We start from the raw sequence: 22,019 nt of genomic DNA on the forward strand, positions 1-22,019 counted from the left end.
GCCAGAGGGACCTCAAAAGCCATCCAGGGACAGCTGACAACAGGACAAAGCCCAGAAGTGTCACTGAGGAGCACGCTGAGGACGCAGTAACATCTGGTTTGAGTGGATCCTAGGTGGGAAGTGTAACTAGGGAGAAAAGACTGCAGAGATGGAATGGAGTAAAGCTGGGAGTTTGGACTTCATCCTAAAGTCTCTGTGACAGTGGTGAAGATGTTCAAGCTGGGAGGTTAGGAAGGTAAATAGCAGGATGCAGAGAGCTGGAGAGGCCCTGGGAAGATGTGAGGAAGACTTGTTATGAGACCTTTTGTGGTCCAGAAGAAGGATCAGGAGGAAATGAGTGGGGTGGGCTCACTAAGGCTGACCGGTGAGTGAATGAGAGTGTGGGTAACTCCAATGTTTTGGGTTTGAGAGGCTGGTGCCAATCGTAAGACAGAACAATCAGGAGAGGTAGATTTCAGGAGGAAGATGATGGGCTTATTCTGAATATGTGTGAGATTACCGCAGGACACCTGAGGTGCTTTCCCACACTCTATCCCCACCTTGACGTCTTTCCGAAGCTCCTGATCCCTTCAGTGCTGGCCTGGCCCCTCCACTGTCATCTCTCAGCCTGAGCAGATTGCAGCCCCTTGAATGGCCAGGCTGTGTTCTGCATCTTGCTGTTTCCAAGTGGAACAGCTTTTCCCTTGTCTCAACTTTTGTCTGGCCAGCTGCTGCTGATTCTTCTGGGCTCACTCAGATGGAAGGCTTTGCAGAAGGCTTTCCTGGTGGTCTCGACCACCACCAGGGAGGGCTCATCCAGATCTGTCGGTAGCCGTGTGCTCATCCCATCTGATTGTGGTGGTGTGCGTTCATGACACCTCCTCCACTGCTGTGACGCCTGTCCTGCAGGGCAGGTGGCATCTGTGTCTGCTGTGCCTGGCCTAGATGGAAAGTGAGGCATGAGCCAACATCACAGGAGCAAATCCAGGTGGCATATCTACTAGAGATCTGGAAACTCCAAAAGACCAAGTGAAAGGCACCAAAGACAAATATGAACATGAGGATCCTGCATCTTCCTCCACTCTCGTGTCTGCTGGTGAAGCACAGCATGCTTTAGAGACATGTGTTCAGTTATGGAGGCCCATGCTGTTGGCTTGGTCTCGTGTGTGGAGAGGAATAGAAAGGGAGAAGGAATGCACAGGCCCAGGGAGGAAGGGTGTGAAGCTTGGTGGCCCATGTTCACAGAGGAAGTAGCCTGGTCTGAACACCTGCTTCCCTTCATTTTTCTAAGCTTCTGGGCCAGCTTTGGCCACGTCCCTAAGGGAAAGCTCTCCATAGGCTGAGAGCACACCAGTGAGGCAGTTCCACGAATTGGTCTCAGAGGGCTATGACCCCTAGAAACAGCTTGCAAATGTGCATGTGTGTGAGATATGCCTCATTCTGGGGAGATACCCCAAGAGCTTTTGCTCAGCTTTTTAAAGATGCCTGTGGCCATGAAGAGGCTGAGAACCACTGCTATAAGGATCCAGTCTTACTTTTTTCCCTACATTAAATCCTAGGAGGAATAATAATATAAAAGATAGGGAAGAAGACCTAGATCCATACTTGCTCAAAACTACATCCTCCAGTTTCCCAGAGCACCCACACAGAACATAGAACCCAGTTCCAAACCACTCTCATAAAGCCGAAGGCTGTAGAGCTACAGAGCCAGATGGACACTTGGAAATCACTGTGATTTCCGGGTCATGTCTGGGGCAATCAGGAAGGCACACAGAGCTTATCAGTGGCAGCGTTGGAACATGACACAGCTCCCTTCTCATTCATTGATTCTCTTTTTACTACTTGCCTTATCTCCCAAAACCTACATTTTAATAATTCAAAACTTTTTTCTTTTTCTGAGGTAGGGTCTGGATCTGTTGCCAAAGCTAGAGTGCAATAGCATGATCTCAGCTCACTGCAGCCTCGGCCTCCTGGGCTCAAACCATCCTCCTACCTCAGCCTCCCAGCCAAGTAACTGGGACTTCAGGTGCATATCACCATGCCCGGCTAATTTTTTTGTTTTGTTTTTTTGAAGAGAGAGATTTTCACCATGCTGTCCAGGCTGGTCTCGAACTCTTGAACTCAAGCCACCTGCCTGTTTGGGCTTCCTAAAGTGCTGAGATTACAGGTGTGAGCCACTGTGCCTGGCTTCAGACCTTTTTCCATCCCAAATGTAGTTGCCAAACAGGAAACCGTTTTTTCTTTAGATGTTTAGGTTTCTGGGGAGAGAAACTTTTCCCTCTAATTGCCTCTCTAACCACCGTAATACCTGGTAGAAGATGAATCTGTTGCTTACTTCTGAATAGTTCTTTATAACTTAACCACATTGACACCCATGAGCTGCTGGTTTAGTTTACCGGGGAACACTGAGACTCAGAGATGAGATGACTTGCTTGCTGCTTCCTGCCACCCACTTCAAAGCTCTCCCCACCATTTCTCAGCCTGGGCATTCAGACATGCACATTCTGGAATGCTCACAGCAGGGAACCAATAGGCAGTGTACCTGGCTTGCTGCTGTCTGTTTTGTGGGGGTGAAACTGATCACCCTGCTAATCACAGCCCAGATATAGATATACCAGCTCTAGATATAATAGAGTCTGATTTCTAAGCAATCTGCAAAGTGAGTTTTTAATCACCATTTTATAGACGGAGACACTAAATCAGAAAGGGAAAATGCTCAAGGCCACAAGGTAGTGAACTCCCAAACTAGACAAACCTCAGGTCTGCCCAATTCCTCTTCCTGTGTTTTCTCCATACCATCTCACTACATGGGGCTGTGAACTTCCCCGCCTGCCTCCTTGGGGCAGTCCTGGCCTCCTATCACCCCTGCCCCTTCCCTTCTTTCTCTGTCTTAGGAGTGCCAGCTTCTCGCAGGGCTCCAGGGCCCCATTCCCCTTGAGGAGAAGCACAGCCGTGCAAAATCTTGCCCAGCACAGTGAATGCAGTGTCGATGGAGTCAGCGGTCACATCCATGGCTTCCATAGCCTTTCCAAGCCGAGCCAGCACAATACAGAATTCAGAGGCAGCACCTGCAGAACCCCCTGGAGCCTGGCCTCCCATGGCCACACCAGAGGCAGCCTCACAGGCTCTGAGGCAGATAATGAGGGTGTGTACCCCTTCAAGGCACCCAGAAGCACCCTGTGCCAGGAGTTTGGGGGCCACCTGGTGAACAACAGTGGTGTTCCGGCCATCCCACTCTCAGCGCACCAGATCCCTAGGACAGTCACGTTAGACAAGAACCTCTGTGCCACGGCCATGGCCACTCCTGGGCCTATTGGCTCCCTTCCCCTGCCCAAGGCAAGTCAGGCAGAAGCATGTCAGTGGGGCAGCCCTCAGCAGAGACCTTCAGTCAGTGAAAGCAGCAGGTGGTCCATTGACGCTGCCATCCCCAGGCGGAATACCCTTCCTGCAATAGACAACAGCCGATGTTGCCAAGGTCAGTATGAGCCCTCACCGAGAAATAGAGGGAGAGGGGAGGTGGCACCGGGTTCTCAGTGGTTAGCTAGTCCTTGGTCTCCCATGGCCAAGGGAGACTTGGGAGCCACTCAGGTCACTGATAGTCAAGTTCATCTCCTGTCTGGACCTTGAGACCGCTGTGTCCCCCAGCACTGGAGGCTGTTAGTAGACACCCACAGTGGCAAGACTGTGGCAGACTCGGCCTCTACTAAGGGAGACAGAACATTCTTCGTTGCAGTACAGCACATCATGGGTTTGGAATTCTTTTTTTTTTGAGACGGAGTCTCGCTTGTCGCCAGGGCTGGAGTGCAGTGGCCAGATCTCAGCTCACTGCAAGCTCGCCTCCCGGGTTTACACCATTCTTCTGCCTCAGCCTCCCGAGGAGCTGGGACTACAGGCGCCCACCACCTCGCCCAGCTAGTTTTTTTGTGTTTTTTAGTAGAGACGGGGTTTCACTGTGTTAGCCAGGATGGTCTCGATCTCCTGACCTCGTGATCCGCCCGCCTCGGCCTCCCAAAGTGCTGGGATTACAGGCTTGAGCCACCGTGCCCGGCTGGGTTTGGAATTCTAAATAATCGCGTATGTATGTGTAAATCAAAGCAAAGACTTAAAATAGAAATTGAGGAGATCAGTCCAAACTAGAGCCAAACCAGTGTGGACTCACAGTTGAAACAAAACGAGATCTTCAAAATATTTTCCAACCTATATTTGGATCTCTTTGTTTGAAGTCTAAACTTGTATTTGAAATACCTAGATTTTTTTGTCATTTGTTTTCCACTGAGAGTATTTTATATCTGCATATAACCTCCTCCCCTCAATGAAAAGAAATAGATCAATGGTAACTCCTTTCCTTTTGCATCCATTCTTACATCTTGCAAAGCCTTTGTTTGTTCTTCCCGTTATGAGGGAGTTTGGTGGGGCAAAGCCTTGTTTTGTCTGTTTTATATGAGGCCCGTGGTACTTAGGCTTACTCAGGGTTGCAAGTCAGAAGTGGCAAAGATGAACCTCACGCTGAGGTCCTGGATCCTGGGTTAGAACTCTTTGCAGGCTTTTCAGTGTTTCAGCAATTTGAGCAAGGCCCTTGTGCTGTGAAATTGAAATGATAGAGACATACATAAAACAGGTTTGCTGTTCAGAGCTCACATTTATGTACACAATGAAATGAAACCGATATGCAGAAGTCAGTACAAGCCCTCTTTACTGTTCCTGGAGGTGGCAGGTGGGTGAAAGGGATGGGTGGTGGGTGCCATAGGAGTTGAAGGAGAAGTGTATCCTGTGGGTAGATGTCTAGGAGAGACACTCTGTGGGTAACACTGGAGCTGGACCTGGAAACCCAGGAGGAGTTGTGGTAGGGAGCAAGGATGTGTTAGAGGTAACACCTTGTCATTTGGGGTTGAGAGTCGTGTCCTCTGGAGCGTCAGTGAGACCCTGAGCAGCACTGGGGAGGGTGTGGGAGGCATCAACACATGGATCAGCTGTGATACATGTGGATCTCCTTCCTCTGTCATAGCTTCCTCCTGCAATTACCCCCGGCATGGTGGAGGGAATGCCGGCCGGCCTGCTGAGTCCATGCATGAGGGAGTCAGTTCTTTCCTGGTGAGTATGACTGAACCAGGGGTCCCCAGGCTGGCTTAGGGAGGTAAAGGTCACACTCCAGGGAACTAAAAGCACATCCCCCAAAGGGTGACAGCATCTCCCTCCTAGGAGCCCGCCTGGGTTTGCCTCAGTTCAGAATCATAGGTTCAGTTTTTGGATAAGTGAGATACAGGTATCCAGGTCTGGAAGAAAGTGAGTACTTTTTTTTTTTTTTTTTGAGACGGAGTCTCACGCTGTTGCCCAGGCTGGAGTGCAGTGGCGCGATCTCGGCTCACTGCAAGCTCCGCCTCCCGGGTTCCCGCCATTCTCCTGCCTCAGCCTCCTGAGTAGCTGGGACTACAGGCGCCCGCCACCGCGCCCGGCTAATTTTTTGTATTTTTAGTAGAGACGGGGTTTCACTGTGGTCTCGATCTCCTGACCTTGTGATCTGCCCGCCTCGGCCTCCCAAAGTGCTGGGATTACAGGCTTGAGCCACCGCGCCCGGCCTTTTTTTTTTTTTTTTTTTGAGACAGAGTCGCTCTGCCGCCCAGGCTGGAGTGCAGTGGCCGGATCTCAGCTCACTGCAAGCTCCGCCTCCCGGGTTCATGAGCCATTCTCCTGCCTCAGCCTCCCGAGTAGCTGGGACTACAGGCGCCCGCCACCGCGCCCGGCTAGTTTTTTGTATTTTTTAGTAGAGACGGGGTTTCACCGTGTTAGCCAGGATGGTCTCGATCTCCTGACCTCGTGATCCGCCCGTCTCGGCCTCCCAAAGTGCTGGGATTACAGGCTTGAGCCACTGCGCCCGGCCGAAAGTGAGTACTTAAGTAGATCGGATCACAAGGCTCACCAGCCCTGTGGGTAGCAGAGGGTGCAGAATGCTGGGGTTCTGGGTGCTCTAAGCAGGTGCTCTAACCCATGAGGTCCCCTGGAGCAGGAGTGCTTCCCTGTGAGCCTTTGGTATGGGTAGGCGGAGGGGACAGGCTACCGGGGTGGTGGGTGATCTGATTCAGCAACCTTATCCAGGAGATCCTCTGGAGAAGGGGTGCTTCCATGTGAGCCTCAAGGCAAGGGCAGTACTCAGAGTCAGGTGAGGTGGATGGATTCCAGGCTGCCACCTGGAAAGGGTAACCACAGTTGTCCAAGGTGTCAGACAAGCAACAAAGCCTGGCTTCAGGCCCCTTATAAAGATGGTGGGAATTAGGTAACCAAGGCAGAGGGCAGATGGGGCAGGAGCTGGAGGAAGGCTGTACCTAGGTCTGCTGCATTGCACAACTCTGTGGCAGCTCTGCCTGCAGCTTGATGGTCACCCACAAGCCTGAGTGAGCCCCAAGCTCCCTGTACCTCCCTGATACCTTGTCTGCTAATCACAGCCATTGGGGGAGAGGAATCTCCTTGTCTGCGGAAGTGCACCTCGCCCCACACCTCACCTTCCAGAGCCAAGACATCTGATATGGTCCTTGCCTTGATCAGGGCCTAAGATGCTGACTTGCCTGAAGGGGTGGCCTGCCCCTCCACACCTGTGGGCGTTTCTCGTTAGGTGGAATGAGAGACTTGAGGAAAGAAATGAGACACAGAGACAAAGAAAAAATGGGCCCAGGGGACCCGTGCTCAGCATACAGAGGACCCATGCCAGCACTGGTCTCTTGAGTTCCCTCCGTATTTATTGATCTTTATCTCTACCATTATCTTTACCTTTACCAAATAGGATCATAGGAGGGAGAAGGTCAGCAGAAAGACATGTGAATAAAGATCTCTGTGACATGAATAAGTTTAAGGAAAAGTGCTGTGCCTTGATATGCATATGCAAACATCTCCGTAAACCTTTTTAGTACATAAAGAGCAGCTAGCACATCCCACCTTCAGTCCTAAGGTGGTTTTCTCCTATCTCAGTAAATAGAACATACAATCGGGTTTTACACTGAGATGTTCCATTGCCCAGGGACGGACAGGAGACAGATGCCTTTCTCTATCTCAACTGCCCAGAGGCCTTCTTTCCTCTTATACTAATCCTCCTCAGCACAGACCCTTCATGGGTGTTGGACGATCAGGTCTTTCCCTTCCCACAAGGCCGTATTTCAGACTATCACATGGGGAGAAACCTTGGACAATTCCTAGCTTTCCTAGGCAGAGGTCCCTGCAACTTTCCGCAGTGTATGTGTCCCTGGGTACTTGAGATTAAGAGAATGGTGATGACTTTTCACAAGCGTACTGCCTTCAGGCACTTGTTAAACAAAGCACACCCTGCACTGCCCCAAATCCATTAAACCTTGAGTCACCACAGCACATGTCTCTGGCAAGGACAGCGTTGGGGGTAGGGTTACAGGTTAATAGCATCTCAAATACAGAACAAAATGGAGTCTCTTATGTCTACTTCTTTCTACACAGACACAGTAACAGTCTGATCTCTCTTTCTTTTCCCCACACCCGCCAGTGCTGAGTCAGGACTTGAGGTGGATGGTGGGTCTTGAGGCCACACCTGCATGGTGCACGGCCTGTGCTGCCTTCTGCCTGGGTCCAGTATCCAGAAATCCGAGTGGACATTGGGTACTGGACCCCATCTGCATGGTGCACGGCCTGTGCTGCCTTCTGCCTGGGTCCAGCATCCAGACACCAGAGTGGACCCAACCACTAAAGATATTTTATCCTATAGATTTGTCACAAATTGTAGTTGGACCCCACGGGGTCCTGAGAGCTAGAAGGGCCCAGACATCTCATTTTTTCTTGCCTCTACCTTGATTTCAGAGTCTTTCCAGGGTCACTCTGATAGCTTCAAAGTGTAGCCCTCCCCATGTAATGAAGGCTTATAATTGTATGCTGCCCTGGCATCCACATTGAATGCAGGTTTAACTTTCTCAGAACAGAGGCAGAGGACTTAGTCATCCCGATGGTTTCCAGTTCTACATCACACCCATGTGGCTTCAGTCAGTGGCCAGAGATAGGAACTTAGACTCACCTCCCCCAGCCAGCAGACTGGGCTCGCCACTGTCTTGCTGCTCCCTTTAAATGGATCATCCAGGCATTTACTCCAACCTTAATTAAGTGATCCACACCCCATTCCGCAAGATACACTGCCAGTTGCCACCCTCTCTCCTCTTGCTCTCTTTTTCTGTGCTCCCTGACCTCCCAGGACCTGTAAGAACTGAAAACTCTTCCACTTTTACGTGTGACTGTGTCATGGAAGCTGCTCCAAAGTCTGACCCCTGAGGCTGCCCAGAGGGGCCCCATGCATGGGGTTCCTGGCTGGAGCACTTCTGTCTGGGCCTCTGGTGGCTGCTGAAGACAGCAGCCCCCAGCCAAGATGATCAAGAGTTTCGTCAAAACACCCAGTCATGACTCTTTTTGGCCTTGTCTAGAAATTCTCATTCCTATCTTGTTCTTGCTGGTGATAGCTGTGTTTCTTTCACTTTCCCCTTCCTAGCCAGGAAAAGCACTCGTGGGCCTGTCGGACAGCATTGCTTCTGAGGACAGCTGTGTGCCCATGAACCCAGGCTTCCCTACCCTGGTGGCTGTGGAGCAAGCAGGCAGCGATTCTCAGGGTGTCTGCACCGCTGTGGGCTCATGTCCTGTTTGCTTTAACCTGCTTGGCTTCCCACTCACGGAGCTTTCTGTGCACCAAGACGTCAGCCAGGGACATGAGGTCCAGCTGCCCCCTGTCAACCGCAGCCTCAAGCCTAACCGGAAAGGTAAGTCTTTCCCCATTCTCTCTCTTGACAATGTCCAGGGACTCTTCATTCGCTTAGGGGTCAGGTGGATCCTGGATGTGGAACGTCGGACTTTGGCAAGTCATGTGAATTCTCTGAGCCTCAGTTTTCTTCTCTGTGAAATGAAGATAGTAACTCCTACTTCCTGGGTTTGTTTGGAAGGAGAGTGTCTGGGACAGTGGCCCTGGCTCACAGCAGGTGTCCAGTGAAGTTTGGTCTGTGCCCTGCACGTGTAGACCAGGAAGAAGAGCTAGAGTTCAGATTCCAGGCTGCTATGACCTCACCTTGTGGCCTTGGCCCAGCACAGGGTTCAAGGAAGGAGTGGGATACCTGGGTGGGGATTAGTCTGGCCGCAGGGAACCAGACCTGGCTGATGGACTGAAGGTTCTTTTCCTGCTCCAGCAAATCCAACACCATCCAACCTGAGAAACAACAGGGTCATCAGTGAGCTCTCCTTCAAGCCACCTGTCACAGAGTCCTGGTCTGGGACCAGGTGAGTGTCTGTCAGTGGAAACAGGAGCTTGGGACTGGGTTGGTGGAGTGAGTGGGATGGCCATTGGCTTGTGGTCAGGGAACTGGATGCTGATGTTGACCTGGACATAGCTGATCTTGACTGTGTCTCATGAGGCGTGGCGGCCTTCTCATCTGTAAAGGGGGAATAATGATCCCTGCCCCGTCGGTTCTTGATCTGGTAACAGTGTGAGGTCTGGATGCTTCAAGTCAGGGCCAGCTGGAGGCTGGAGCCCTGACAGAAGCCCTGAGCCCCACCCAGGATGTCCTCCTTGCCTTCTTATAGAGTCTGATTTCTAAGCAACCTGCAAAATGAGTTTTTAATCACCATTTTATAGATGGAGATACTGATTCAGAAAGGGAAAATGCTCAAGGCCACAAGGTAGTGAACTCCCAAACTAGACAAACCTCAGGTCTGCCCAATTCCTCTTCCTGTGTTTTCTCCATACCATCTCACTACATGGGGCTGTGAACTTCCCCGGATGCCTCCCTGGGGCACTCCTCTTACCCCTGCCCCTTCCCTTCTTTCTCTGTCTTAGGAGTGCCAGCTTCTCGCAGGGCTCCAGGGCCCCATTCCCCATGAGGAGAAGCACAGCCGTGCAAAATCTTGCCCAGCACAGTGAATGCAGTGTCGATGGAGTCAGCGGTCACATCCATGGCTTCCATAGCCTTTCCAAGCCGAGCCAGCACAATACAGAATTCAGAGGCAGCACCTGCAGAACCCCCTGGAGCCTGGCCTCCCATGGCCACACCAGAGGCAGCCTCACAGGCTCTGAGGCAGATAATGAGGGTGTGTACCCCTTCAAGGCACCCAGAAGCACCCTGTGCCAGGAGTTTGGGGGCCACCTGGTGAACAACAGTGGTGTTCCGGCCATCCCACTCTCAGCGCACCAGATCCCTAGGACAGTCACGTTAGACAAGAACCTCTGTGCCACGGCCATGGCCACTCCTGGGCCTATTGGCTCCCTTCCCCTGCCCAAGGCAAGTCAGGCAGAAGCATGTCAGTGGGGCAGCCCTCAGCAGAGACCTTCAGTCAGTGAAAGCAGCAGGTGGTCCATTGACGCTGCCATCCCCAGGCGGAATACCCTTCCTGCAATAGACAACAGCCGATGTTGCCAAGGTCAGTATGAGCCCTCACCGAGAAATAGAGGGAGAGGGGAGGTGGCACCGGGTTCTCAGTGGTTAGCTAGTCCTTGGTCTCCCATGGCCAAGGGAGACTTGGGAGCCACTCAGGTCACTGATAGTCAAGTTCATCTCCTGTCTGGACCTTGAGACCGCTGTGTCCCCCAGCACTGCAGGCTGTTAGTAGACAACCACAGTGGCAAGACTGTGGCAGACTCAGCCTCTACTAAGGGAGACAGAACATTCTTCGTTGCAGTACAGCACATTATGGGTTTGGAATTCTAAATAATCGTGTATGTATGTGTAAATCAAAGCAAAGACTTAAAATAGAAATTGAGGAGATCAGTCCAAACTAGAGCCAAACCAGTGTGGACTCACAGTTGAAACAAAACGAGATCTTCAAAATATTTTCCAACCTATATTTGGATCTCTTTGTTTGAAGTCTAAACTTGTATTTGAAATACCTAGATTTTTTTGTCATTTGTTTTCCACTGAGAGTATTTTATATCTGCATATAACCTCCTCTCCTCAATGAAAAGAAATAGATCAATAGTAACTCCTTTCCTTTTGCATCCATTCTTACATCTTGCAAAGCCTTTGTTTGTTCTTCCCGTTATGAGGGAGTTTGGTGGGGCAAAGCCTTGTTTTGTCTGTTTTATATGAGGCCCGTGGTACTTAGGCTTACTCAGGGTTGCAAGTCAGAAGTGGCAAAGATGAACCTCACGCTGAGGTCCTGTATCCTGGGTTAGAACTCTTTGCAGGCTTTTCAGTGTTTCAGCAATTTGAGCAAGGCCCTTGTGCTGTGAAATTGAAATGATAGAGACATATATAAAACAGGTTTGCTGTTCAGAGCTCACATTTATGTACACAATGAAATGAAACCGATATGCAGAAGTCAGTACAAGCCCTCTTTACTGTTCCTGGAGGTGGCAGGTGGGTGAAAGGGATGGGTGGTGGGTGCCATAGGAGTTGAAGGAGAAGTGTATCCTGTGGGTAGATGTCTAGGAGAGACACTCTGTGGGTAACACTGGAGCTGGACCTGGAAACCCAGGAGGAGTTGTGGTAGGGAGCAAGGATGTGTTAGAGGTAACACCTTGTCATTTGGGGTTGAGAGTCGTGTCCTCTGGAGCGTCAGTGAGACCCTGAGCAGCACTGGGGAGGGTGTGGGAGGCATCAACACATGGATCAGCTGTGATACATGCGGATCTCCTTCCTCTGTCATAGCTTCTTCCTGCAAGTACCCCCGGCATGGTGGAGGGAATGCCGGCCGGCCTGCTGAGTCCATGCATGAGGGAGTCAGTTCTTTCCTGGTGAGTATGACTGAACCAGGGGTCCCCAGGCTGGCTCAGGGAGGTAAAGGTCACACTCCAGGGAACTAAAAGCACATCCCCCAAAGGGTGACAGCATCTCCCTCCTAGGAGCCCGCCTGGGTTCTTGCCTCAGTTCAGAATCATGGGTTCAGTTTTTGGATAAGTGAGATACAGGTATCCAGGTCTGGAAGAAAGTGAGTACTTAAGTAGATGGGATCACAAGGCTCACCAGCCCTGTGGGTAGCAGAGGGTGCAGAATGCTGGGGTTCTGGGTGCTCTAAGCAGGTGCTCTAACCCATGAGGTCCCCTGGAGCAGGAGTGCTTCCCTGTGAGCCTTTGGTATGGGTAGGCGGAGGGGACAGGCTACCGGGGTGGTGGGTGATCTGATTCAGCAACCTTATCCAGGAGATCCTCTGGAGAAGGGGTGCTTCCATGTGAGCCTCAAGGGAAGGGCAGTACTCAGAGTCAGGTGAGGTGGATGGATTCCAGGCTGCCACCGGGAAAGGGTAACCACAGTTGTCCAAGGTGTCAGACAAGCAACAAAGCCTGGCTTCAGGCCCCTTACAAAGATGGTGGGAATTAGGTAACCAAGGCAGAAGGCAGATGGGGCAGGAGCTGGAGGAAGGCTGTACCTAGGTCTGCTGCATTGCACAACTCTGTGGCAGCTCTGCCTGCAGCTTGATGGTCACCCACAAGTCTGAGTGAGCCCCAAGCTCCCTGTACCTCCCTGATACCTTGTCTGTTAATCACAGCCGTTGGGGGAGAGGAATCTCCTTGTCTGCGGAAGTGCACCTCGCCCCACACCTCACCTTCCAGGGCCAAGACATCTGATATGGTCCTTGCCTTGATCAGGGCCTGAGATGCTGACCTGCCTGAAGGGGTGGCCTGCCCCTCCACACCTTTGGGCGTTTCTCCTTGGGTGGAATGAGAGACTTGAGGAAAGAAATGAGGCACAGAGACAAAGGAAAAGTTGGCCCAGGGGACCCACGCCAGCACCGGTCTCTGAGTTCCCTCAGTATTTATTGATCATTATCTTTACCATCTTGGAAAAGGGGAAGTGGCAGGACAAATAGGATCATAGGAGGGAGAAGGTCAGCAGAAAGACATGTGAATAAAGATCTCTGTGACATGAATAAGTTTCAGGAAAAGTGCTGTGCCTTGATATGCATATGCAAACATCTCCATAAACCTTTTTAGTGCATAAAGAGCAGCACTGCAGCACGTCCCAACTTCAGTCCTGAGGTGGTTTTCTCCTATCTCAGTAAATAGAACATACAATCGGGTTTTACACTGAGATGTTCCATTGCCCAGGAACGGACAGGAGACAGATGCCTTTCTCTATCTCAACTGCCCAGAGGCCTTCTTTCCTCTTATACTAATCCTCCTCAGCACAGACCCTTCATGGGTGTTGGACAATCAGGTCTTTCCCTTCCCACAAGGCCGTATTTCAGACTATCACATGGGGAGAAACCTTGGACAATTCCTAGCTTTCCTAGGCAGAGGTCCCTGCAACTTTCCGCAGTGTATGTGTCCCTGGGTACTTGAGATTAAGAGAATGGTGATGACTTTTCACAAGCGTACTGCCTTCAGGCACTTTTTGAACAAAGCATATCCTGCACTGACCCAAATCCATTAAACCTTGAGTCACCACAGCACATGTCTCTGGCAAGGACAGGGTTAGGGGTAGGGTTACAGGTTAATAGCATCTCAAATACAGAACAAATGGAGTCTCTTATGTCTACTTCTTTCTACATAGACACAGTAACAGTCTGATCTCTCTTTCTTTTCCCCACACCCGCCAGTGCTGAGTCAGGACTTGAGGTGGATGGTGGGTCTTGAGGCCACACCTGCATGGTGCACGGCCTGTGCTGCCTTCTGCCTGGGTCCAGTATCCAGAAATCCGAGTGGACATTGGGTACTGGACCCCATCTGCATGGTGCACGGCCTGTGCTGCCTTCTGCTTGGGTCCAGCATCCAGAAACCAGAGTGGACCCAGCCACTAAAGATATTTTATCCTATAGATTTGTCACAAATTGTAGTTGGACCCCATGGGGTCCTGAGAGCTAGAAGGGCCCAGACATCTCATTTTTTCTTGCCTCTACTTTGATTTCAGAGTCTTTCCAGGGACACTCTGATAGCTTCAAAGTGTAGCCCTCCCCATGTAATGAAGGCTTATAATTGTATGCTGCCCTGGCATCCACATTGAATGCAGGTTTAACTTTCTCAGAACAGAGGCAGAGGACTTAGTCACCCCGATGGTTTCCAGTTCTACATCACACCCATGTGGCTTCAGTCAGTGGCCAGAGATAGGAACTTAGACTCACCTGCCCCAGCCAGCAGACTGGGCTCGCCACTGTCTTGCTGCTCCCTTTAAATGGATCATCCAGGCATTTACTCCAACCTTAATTAAGTGATCCACACCCCATTCCGCAAGATACACTGCCAGTTGCCACCCTCTCTCCTCTTGCTCTCTTTTTCTGTGCTCCCTGACCTCCCAGGACCTGTAAGAACTGAAAACTCTTCCACTTTTACGTGTGACTGTGTCATGGAAGCTGCTCCAAAGTCTGACCCCTGAGGCTGCCCAGAGGGGCCCCATGCATGGGGTTCCTGGCTGGAGCACTTCTGTCTGGGCCTCTGGTGGCTGCTGAAGACAGCAGCCCCCAGCCAAGATGATCAAGAGTTTCGTCAAAACACCCAGTCATGACTCTTTTTGGCCTTGTCTAGAAATTCTCATTCCTATCTTGTTCTTGCTGGTGATAGCTGTGTTTCTTTCACTTTCCCCTTCCTAGCCAGGAAAAGCACTCGTGGGCCTGTCGGACAGCATTGCTTCTGAGGACAGCTGTGTGCCCATGAACCCAGGCTTCCCTACCCTGGTGGCTGTGGAGCAAGCAGGCAGCGATTCTCAGGGTGTCTGCACCGCTGTGGGCTCATGTCCTGTTTGCTTTGACCTGCTTGGCTTCCCACTCACGGAGCTTTCTGTGCACCAAGATGTCAGCCAGGGACATGAGGTCCAGCTGCCCCCTGTCAACCGCAGCCTCAAGCCTAACCGGAAAGGTAAGCCTTTCCCCATTCTATCTCTTGACAATGTCCAGGGACTCTTCATTCGCTTAGGGGTCAGGTGGATCCTGGATGTGGAACGTCTGACTTTGGCAAGTCATGTGAATTCTCTGAGCCTCAGTTTTCTTCTCTGTGAAATGAAGATAGTAACTCCTACTTCCTGGGTTTGTTTGGAAGGAGAGTGTCTGGGACAGTGGCCCTGGCTCACAGCAGGTGTCCAGTGAAGTTTGGTCTGTGCCCTGCACGTGTAGACCAGGAAGAAGAGCTAGAGTTCAGGTTCCAGGCTGCTATGACCTCACCTTGTGGCCTTGGCCCAGCACAGGGTTCAAGGAAGGAGTGGGATACCTGGGTGGGGATCATTCTGGCCACAGGGAACCAGACCTGGCTGATGACTGAAGGTTCTTTTCCTGCTCCAGCAAATCCAACACCATCCAACCTGAGAAACAACAGGGTCATCAGTGAGCTCTCCTTCAAGCCACCTGTCACAGAGTCCTGGTCTGGGACCAGGTGAGTGTCTGTCAGTGGAAACAGGAGCTTGGGACCGGGTTGGTGGAGTGAGTGGGATGGCCATTGGTTTGTGGTCAGGAAACTGGACGCTGATGTTGATCTGGACATAGCTGATCTTGACTGTGTCTCATGAGGCGTGGCGGCCTTCTCATCTGTAAAGGGGGAATAATGATCCCTGCCCCGTCAGTTCTTGATCTGGTAACAGTGTGAGGTCTGGATGCTTCAAGTCAGGGCCCAGCTGGAGGCTGGAGCCCTGACAGAAGCCCTGAGCCCCACGCAGGATGTACTCCTTGCCTTCTTCCCACGACAGCCACACCTTTTACTCCAGCTCCTCCCAATACCCCATCTCCATGCAGAGCATCACCAGCACAGACTCAGAAGACAGTGGAGAGAGAGAGATTTTCTTGGTGAGTCCTTGGGGGTCACTGTAAGCCTCCTGTCAGAGTCCCCTGGGACCCACACTCACGTCCCTGGTTCCCAGCTTAGCTACCCCAGCTGACTCACCCCAGCCCAGTCAGGTGTGATTTGGTCTCCTGTTGCAAGCCTTCTTGAGCACAGGCATATCAGGCAATCATCAGGGTTAGGAATATGATGGTTTCCCCTTAAGAAAGTCTGGAACTTGAAGAGCAGAGGCAGCCCGCCTCGCCCTCACGATGGTGACACAGGTGGGCCCTGCCCTGGAAGAGGCAGAGTTCGAGGTGTCTTGTTGGCCATGGGGAGACACAAATGTACATGCCTCACCGTGGTGAGGGCTGTGAGAGACGTGGAGATGCAGGTGGACCACAGGATACCCGTTAGATTGGCACTGAAGAGGGCATCATGACCAGCACTTGATAGTTGCTGCATAGATACCGGAAGAATGAGCCAGCCAACCAGCAAAGCAGCCAAAACCCAGAGCCCAGGGTGGCCGCTTTTCTCACCAGAGCCACACTTCAGGAATGTCCCAGCAAGGTGGCAGCCTTCTAGGGAGGAGGCTGGGGGACCCTGTGTGTCTCCTGGAGAGCTGCCAAGGGAGTAGGCTCCATGTAGCCCGGGGTGGTGGGCACTGCTGATCTCTGGGAGCTGGAGGGGGAGGCAGCTGCTTTGTAGGATGGACCCACTCTGGGCCATGGGTGGGAGTTTCAGAGGACTGATTGGGTGCAGCATCTAGTGTATGAAGGAGAGGCACAGTAGTAACACCTGGCTCACAGGACTGCTGAGAGGGTTTGAATGAGCAGAGTGTGCCCCAGTGCATGGCTCAGAGTAGGACCCAGTAGGCTCGCAGCTACACCCACAGGTGTGATCCACTGGGTGCTGCGTCTGTCTGTGTCCTAAACTCATTTGTAGGATTTTCCTCCTTGTGACAGCAGAACGCGGCATCTGCATTTCCTGTTTCCGGTGGCACCAGCAGTTCAGCCCTGCCAAGGAGCACTGGTACCATCCACTATGTGGCCCTGGACTTCCAGCCGAGCAAGGTGCCTGGGGTGGAGCTGGGGTTGGGCAGAGTCCTTGGGTCCTGGGAGAGAGACTGTGGGGCCAGGCCCTTCAGCACCAGCCGCACCGGGCTGCTGGGCTGCCACTGCCAGCCCAGTGCCTGGCTCTTATGCTCAGTGGTGCTCTGATCTGGATCTTGGGGCTCCTGTTCCTTCCCTCTCAGCATGGTGCCTTCATCAGCCTGCCCTGACTCCCTGTAGAGACAGACAGATGACGGTGTGGAGACCTGATCTGTGGAGGTTGCGGAATAAATCAGGAGAGACCCGGGACTCAGCAACCTGGCTCCAGGCCAAACTCTTCTATGAGGAGAACTCACTGTGTGGGAGGGTTCCAGAGCTCGGCCATCAATGCGGGGGCGTCAGAAGGGACTTCGGGGCCCCGGAAAGCCTCCCGAGAAAGCACACCTACTGGTAGACAGTAAAGCACCGTCTACTACTAGACAGTAGCCAGCCTGTCTAGACAGCAGGGTGGAGAGCTCCACCTCTGTGCCTTGCCCCCTTTGGGGAGATAGGGCTCACCGAGGCACCCCTGGAAAGGCCTAGGCTGGTGCTTGTTGACACCTGGGAAATTTCCTGCCCTGGATGAGTGTTTAGAGGGGAAGGCCTTGACCAATCTTTGGGCCAGAGAAGGGCCTGGCTCTTCCTGCGAGCTGGGAGATGAGAAGTGCTGGCAGGGCTGTGGCATCCAGCAGCAGGAGAGGTTAGCCTGGAGTTGAGGCTTTAAAGCCCAGGCCCCACAGGCTGCTGAGAGCAGGAGGCGGAGGTTCCTTTCCCCCTGAGACAGTTTGGGAGAGCCCCCTCCTCAGCCTGTCCTTCCTCACCAGGAACTCACAGACACTCCCACTCCCACTTCCACCCTCTGTCCCTCAGTCATCCATAGGCTCTGTCACGTCCGGGGAGAAGGTGGACTATGTCCAGGTGGATCTGGAGAAGACCTGGGCCCTGCAGAAGACCATGCATGAACAGATGTGCCTGCGGCAGTCCTTGGAGCCTCCCAGGGGTGCCAAGCTGTGACTTGGGCCACCAAAACCAGAGCGGGGCCAGGACAGTGCTTCAGAGCTGCTCCTCCACACTCTACAGCTCTGTGGTAATAGGGACCGCATCCCTTATCCAGAGAGCAGAGGCCTGATCCAGGCACATCCTCTGCCTACTCGGGGCCCACGTCTGCCTTTGGCTGGCTGTGGTCCCCACCTTCACCCCCTTGCTAGGAGCGGTTGCCAGCAAGCATCCTCAGTCTCTTCCTGCTCCTCAGACCCAGGCTCCCAACAGATTTCCACACTCACACTTCGCTCACGGTCCTCAGCCTCTTCCCTCTAGCCTTTGGGCTGTTCCCCTCAATCCTGGAACATGAGGAGCTACCCTGCTGACCCTGGGACCCGAGGCCCGCAGGCCACAGTGGACATGGACCTTTTCAGCCCTGGCATTTTTTGGTCAGGGGAGAGGCAAGGCCATCAGACGTTGAGATAGTTGAGAAGGAAGGTTAAAGGTGGTCTTGAGAAGCAAAGGAATTAGATCCTTAGACCCAGCAAGGCAGCTCTTACCTGCAGGTTCTCCCACTTTCAGACTGAGGCCAGAGTATGGCAGCTGCTCCTGGGTGGGAGAGGCAGAGAGGGAAAGGCAAAAGGAAGGGAAAACATTAAGAGTTTCAGAATGAACAGGGCAGAGCAGACACTTCAACCTACCTTGGGGTGAATAGACTTTCCTCCTCCAAAAAATGACTGCCCACAGGGTTTGATGGAGGCGGCCTCCACACCCTGTCAGCACCTGTGAGTGCCACACTTCACCAGACCAGGGGCCTGGTCAGCTTCTGGGGATGTACCCCTCAGCAGGAGCCCTCTCCCCTGGCTCAGGTGGCCAGGCCCCGGGCTTAGGCACTGAGGACACAGGAGTCTATCAGACCTTTTCCCAAACTTGACAAGGTCACATCAGTGAGGGAAAGGACAAGGACGCAGACGGTGGTGATGGGCAAGATGGGCTGAAGATGCTGATGGGGTGCCCAGAAAGTGGAAACTCCTCAGGGAGTGGAGGCAGAGAAGGTGGTTTTTAGGACAAGGGGTGCCTGAGTTAGGCTTGAGAGGAAGTTAGGTCAGATTTTTACAGGGAAGGAGGGCAGGGCCAGGGTGCGGTGGAGGAAGAAGGAACGACAGACTGGAAAAGCCTTGTGCTGAGGGACCAAAGGGACTTTGGAGTGCAGGTCCAGCTGCTCAGAACTGCAGGGGCCGGGCCTTTGTGCTTCCACAGTTGGAATGGTGATGGCTGGGTGGCCACACTGGGCAGAGTGTGCAGGGTGCTGGATGACTGGCCCAGCCCTGACTGTGTCCCTGTAAGGTCCTCTGCAAGAGACCCCATACAGCGCAGCTCTTAACTGCTGTTCCCTGTCCCCAGCTGACTACAATGGGGCCCAGTATTGATCTCAGTTCCCAGCCCAGTCACCTTCCTTGTTGATCCCAGGCTGCTGAGAAAGTGCTGCGTGTTCTGAGTGTGCGTGGCATGCATGAACCTGGTGGAGGCTTCAGAGACTGAGGTGTTGAAGTCCCATCTCCAGAGGGGTTCCTTCTAGCTCTTGGTTCCTGTGACCACCAAAACCCTGAGGGTGAGATTAGGGTGGAGATGGAAAGAAGGGCAAGAGAAGAGGACACGGGCCTATTGGAAGCAGAGCTCTATTCCCAAGCCTGAACTCCAGTCATGTCTAGCATGTATCCACCCCTCCACCCACCAGCCCAGAAGGAAAAGTCAACTCAGCTTAATACAGGGGTCCTTGGACCTATCATGAGGTTAAAGTCCACCTCCCCTGGTGGCCTGGCCATGAGTGAGACCCCAAAAAGGGACACCTCAGCCAGTGCAACTCACATGAGGGCTTGTCCTGCTGGGCTCTCCAGGGGAGCCTTCTTCACCCACCCCCACCACCTGCAAAGTTAGAGAGCAGTCAGGTGGGAACAATGAGAAGCAGGGGCAAGGACATCTCCCTAGGACCTTGCTTTTCCATCTGTGGAGTGGGTAGTTGGATTTGATATTTTCTGGCCCCTTCCTAGGCTGAGGCTCTACTGGTCTCGGGGAGCTCCTTGCTCTGTTACTTCTTTCTGGAGGATCTGCATCACGAGGGATGAGCAACACCAGAGCTTTGGCCAATTGGCCAGTCCCTCCCTGGCTTGATATGGACAACTTCTTTAGTTCAAACCAGTCAAACAGACCGCATTCCTACGGCAGAAGCACAACCATTCTGGTTGTGGGATCATAGGCTCAGCTGCAGTCTGCCTTGTGGTCCTTCAGCATGCTGTGAGGCTGTCATCTCAGTCCCAGGCCCTGGCACAGCACCACCGGTATGACTGTGACCTCCAGGGAGATGCAGGACAGGGAAGTGAGCACTGCCGTTCTGGGCCTGGGCCTTGATCTAGGAAGTGTGGGGGAGGGGAGGCTGACCTGCAGAGCACTAAGGGCATCATTCTGGGATACACCAGGCCCCTGGGGCCTGGGACAATGGCCGTCTGCCTGCTGAGAGCCCACTGCAGAGTCAGGCTGGCATATTCGGTCCGGCAGTGTGTGTTCTTGTTTTTATTTGTTGGCTACTTGTATCTTGCTGTTTAGAATCATTTTGTACAGAATGTTTGGTTTCTCCTTAAGAGAAAATGGGCGAGAAGCCCCGTCTTAAGTTCTTGACTTGGTACCATTTAAAACTGACATTTCATTTTTCAAATCACTGTTGGTGCCTAATCACTGAAGTTAATCCATTTTTTTCTACAACTTTTATTATGTGTATTTACCCTGTGAGCAGACCTGGGGTGACAGGAGTGTGCTCAAGTGGTTGTCGTTTCTGCTGTGGCCACGGGACAGGCCTCGTGCTGGCAGGCTCCTTTGTACTGAGGCACTGGAGCAGGACAACAGTGAAGTGCATGAGGAATACAGCCCAGGGTGGGCTGCTTGGGTCTCTCTGGGAGTGGAGCCCATACTCACTGAAGTCCCACCTTGGGGTGAGCCTGAGCACCTGGCTGCCCTGGGTAGGCACAGACACACACTGTCAACAAGAAAAGCGTTTCAGAATCATTTCTCCAATGACCCAGGAAGGCCACTGTGCCAGTCTGTTCACTTCATCTTAAGTAGGAAATAAGTAGTTTTCCTGGCTCAGAAAGAAAATAAATTCTCTTTATCACAGAATCTGTTTTCCTAATCTGTAAACTGGACATTGTGCTAGCATCTGCCAATTCGTCTTTCTCAGAAGGGTGTCTAGTGGTGGGTTCCGAGAGGGCCTCATCTGTGTCTGTGTCCACTGGGCCTCTGGCACAGGTCCCTGAGGTCTGACATCTCACAGCTCCCCTCCACCCACTGCACAAGTGGGGCAGCCCTTGAGGTCCCTGGTGCCTTTTTACCTGTACCATGTTCTCCCAAATGGCACTGCAGGCATGGTGCTTGGGGACCCAGTGGTAAGGGCTGCTCCCAGGCTCTGTACGTGCCCCACTTCTCTTCTTCAACTCCAGGATAGGGTGGGGTCCAGGAAAGGAGCCGGGTGCAGGCTCTGGAGTGGGAAACCTGTGGTGAAGGCTGATCCTGGGCTCTGTGAGCGTGGCTGCTCCTGCGTTTCTCTAGCTCCAGGATGGGATGGTGCCTGTGGTAAGGAGCTGGGTGTAGCCATGGTGGGTGCACCATGGCCCTGTGTGACAGCTAGTCCTCGGCCCTGCCAGTGTGGCTGCTCGTGTGCTCCTCTCCAGCTCCTGGATGGGATGGTGCCCACGGGAAGGAGATGGGTTTGAGTTCCGGAGAAACGGGGCTGCCTCCCAGCTAGCCCTGACCCGTGTCAAGTCCAGCTCTGGAGATGTGACAACCCCCTCTCAACCTCCCCAGCTTCTTAGGTGCGAGGAAAGGAATGTGGCATCTGCAACAGGTGTTTGTGGGCAGTCCAGAATTCTTGGGTCTGAAACATCTCCAGTTATTTGGGTTTCAGGTGCACCTGAGAGGTGAGTCCCCTCCACAGTATTCCACTGGGATGCCGCATCCTGTGCACCCTTCCTCCCTCTTCCATTCAATCCTCTAGGTCCTCCCAGCCTCAGAACTAGGCAAGTCCTTCAGCACACAGGGCTCTCACTCCATGCTGTATCTCAAGTGAAGGGGACGGGTATGTCCTCGCCTTACCAAGGAGGAGCACGGGTCCCTATCAGGCTGCCCAGATGCAGTGAGGAAATCAAGGGTACAGCATACAGGAAGAGCAACAGCTTTCAAAGGCTCCAGAGAGGCTGGTTTCATACTGTTTGAGAACAAGGGTCTTTCTCTTCGTAGAAAAGGGGCTATAGCAGGCTCAA

The 22,019-nt window shown here is 52.6% G+C and overlaps 1 protein-coding gene across 1 annotated transcript in view; it reads left to right on the forward strand.

Moving 5' to 3' along the window:
* Positions 1 to 20,873, forward strand: part of GAB4 (GRB2 associated binding protein family member 4) — a 57,305-nt gene extending 36,432 nt beyond the window's left edge. The window contains exons 4-14 of the mRNA XM_050746054.1: positions 2,874 to 3,454; positions 4,985 to 5,070; positions 8,468 to 8,732; positions 9,153 to 9,243; positions 9,800 to 10,380; positions 11,607 to 11,692; positions 14,482 to 14,746; positions 15,166 to 15,256; positions 15,567 to 15,663; positions 16,603 to 16,710; positions 17,599 to 20,873. Coding sequence (XP_050602011.1) covers positions 2,874 to 3,454; positions 4,985 to 5,070; positions 8,468 to 8,732; positions 9,153 to 9,243; positions 9,800 to 10,380; positions 11,607 to 11,692; positions 14,482 to 14,746; positions 15,166 to 15,256; positions 15,567 to 15,663; positions 16,603 to 16,710; positions 17,599 to 17,742 — 2,395 coding nt within the window. The 3' untranslated portion in view covers positions 17,743 to 20,873. The remainder of the gene's footprint in view (positions 1 to 2,873; positions 3,455 to 4,984; positions 5,071 to 8,467; positions 8,733 to 9,152; positions 9,244 to 9,799; positions 10,381 to 11,606; positions 11,693 to 14,481; positions 14,747 to 15,165; positions 15,257 to 15,566; positions 15,664 to 16,602; positions 16,711 to 17,598) is intronic.
* Positions 20,874 to 22,019: the final 1,146 nt, after the last annotated feature.

The sequence above is a fragment of the Macaca thibetana genome, chromosome 10 (genome assembly GCF_024542745.1).
Source record: "Macaca thibetana thibetana isolate TM-01 chromosome 10, ASM2454274v1, whole genome shotgun sequence".
Taxonomy (NCBI): domain Eukaryota; kingdom Metazoa; phylum Chordata; class Mammalia; order Primates; family Cercopithecidae; genus Macaca; species Macaca thibetana.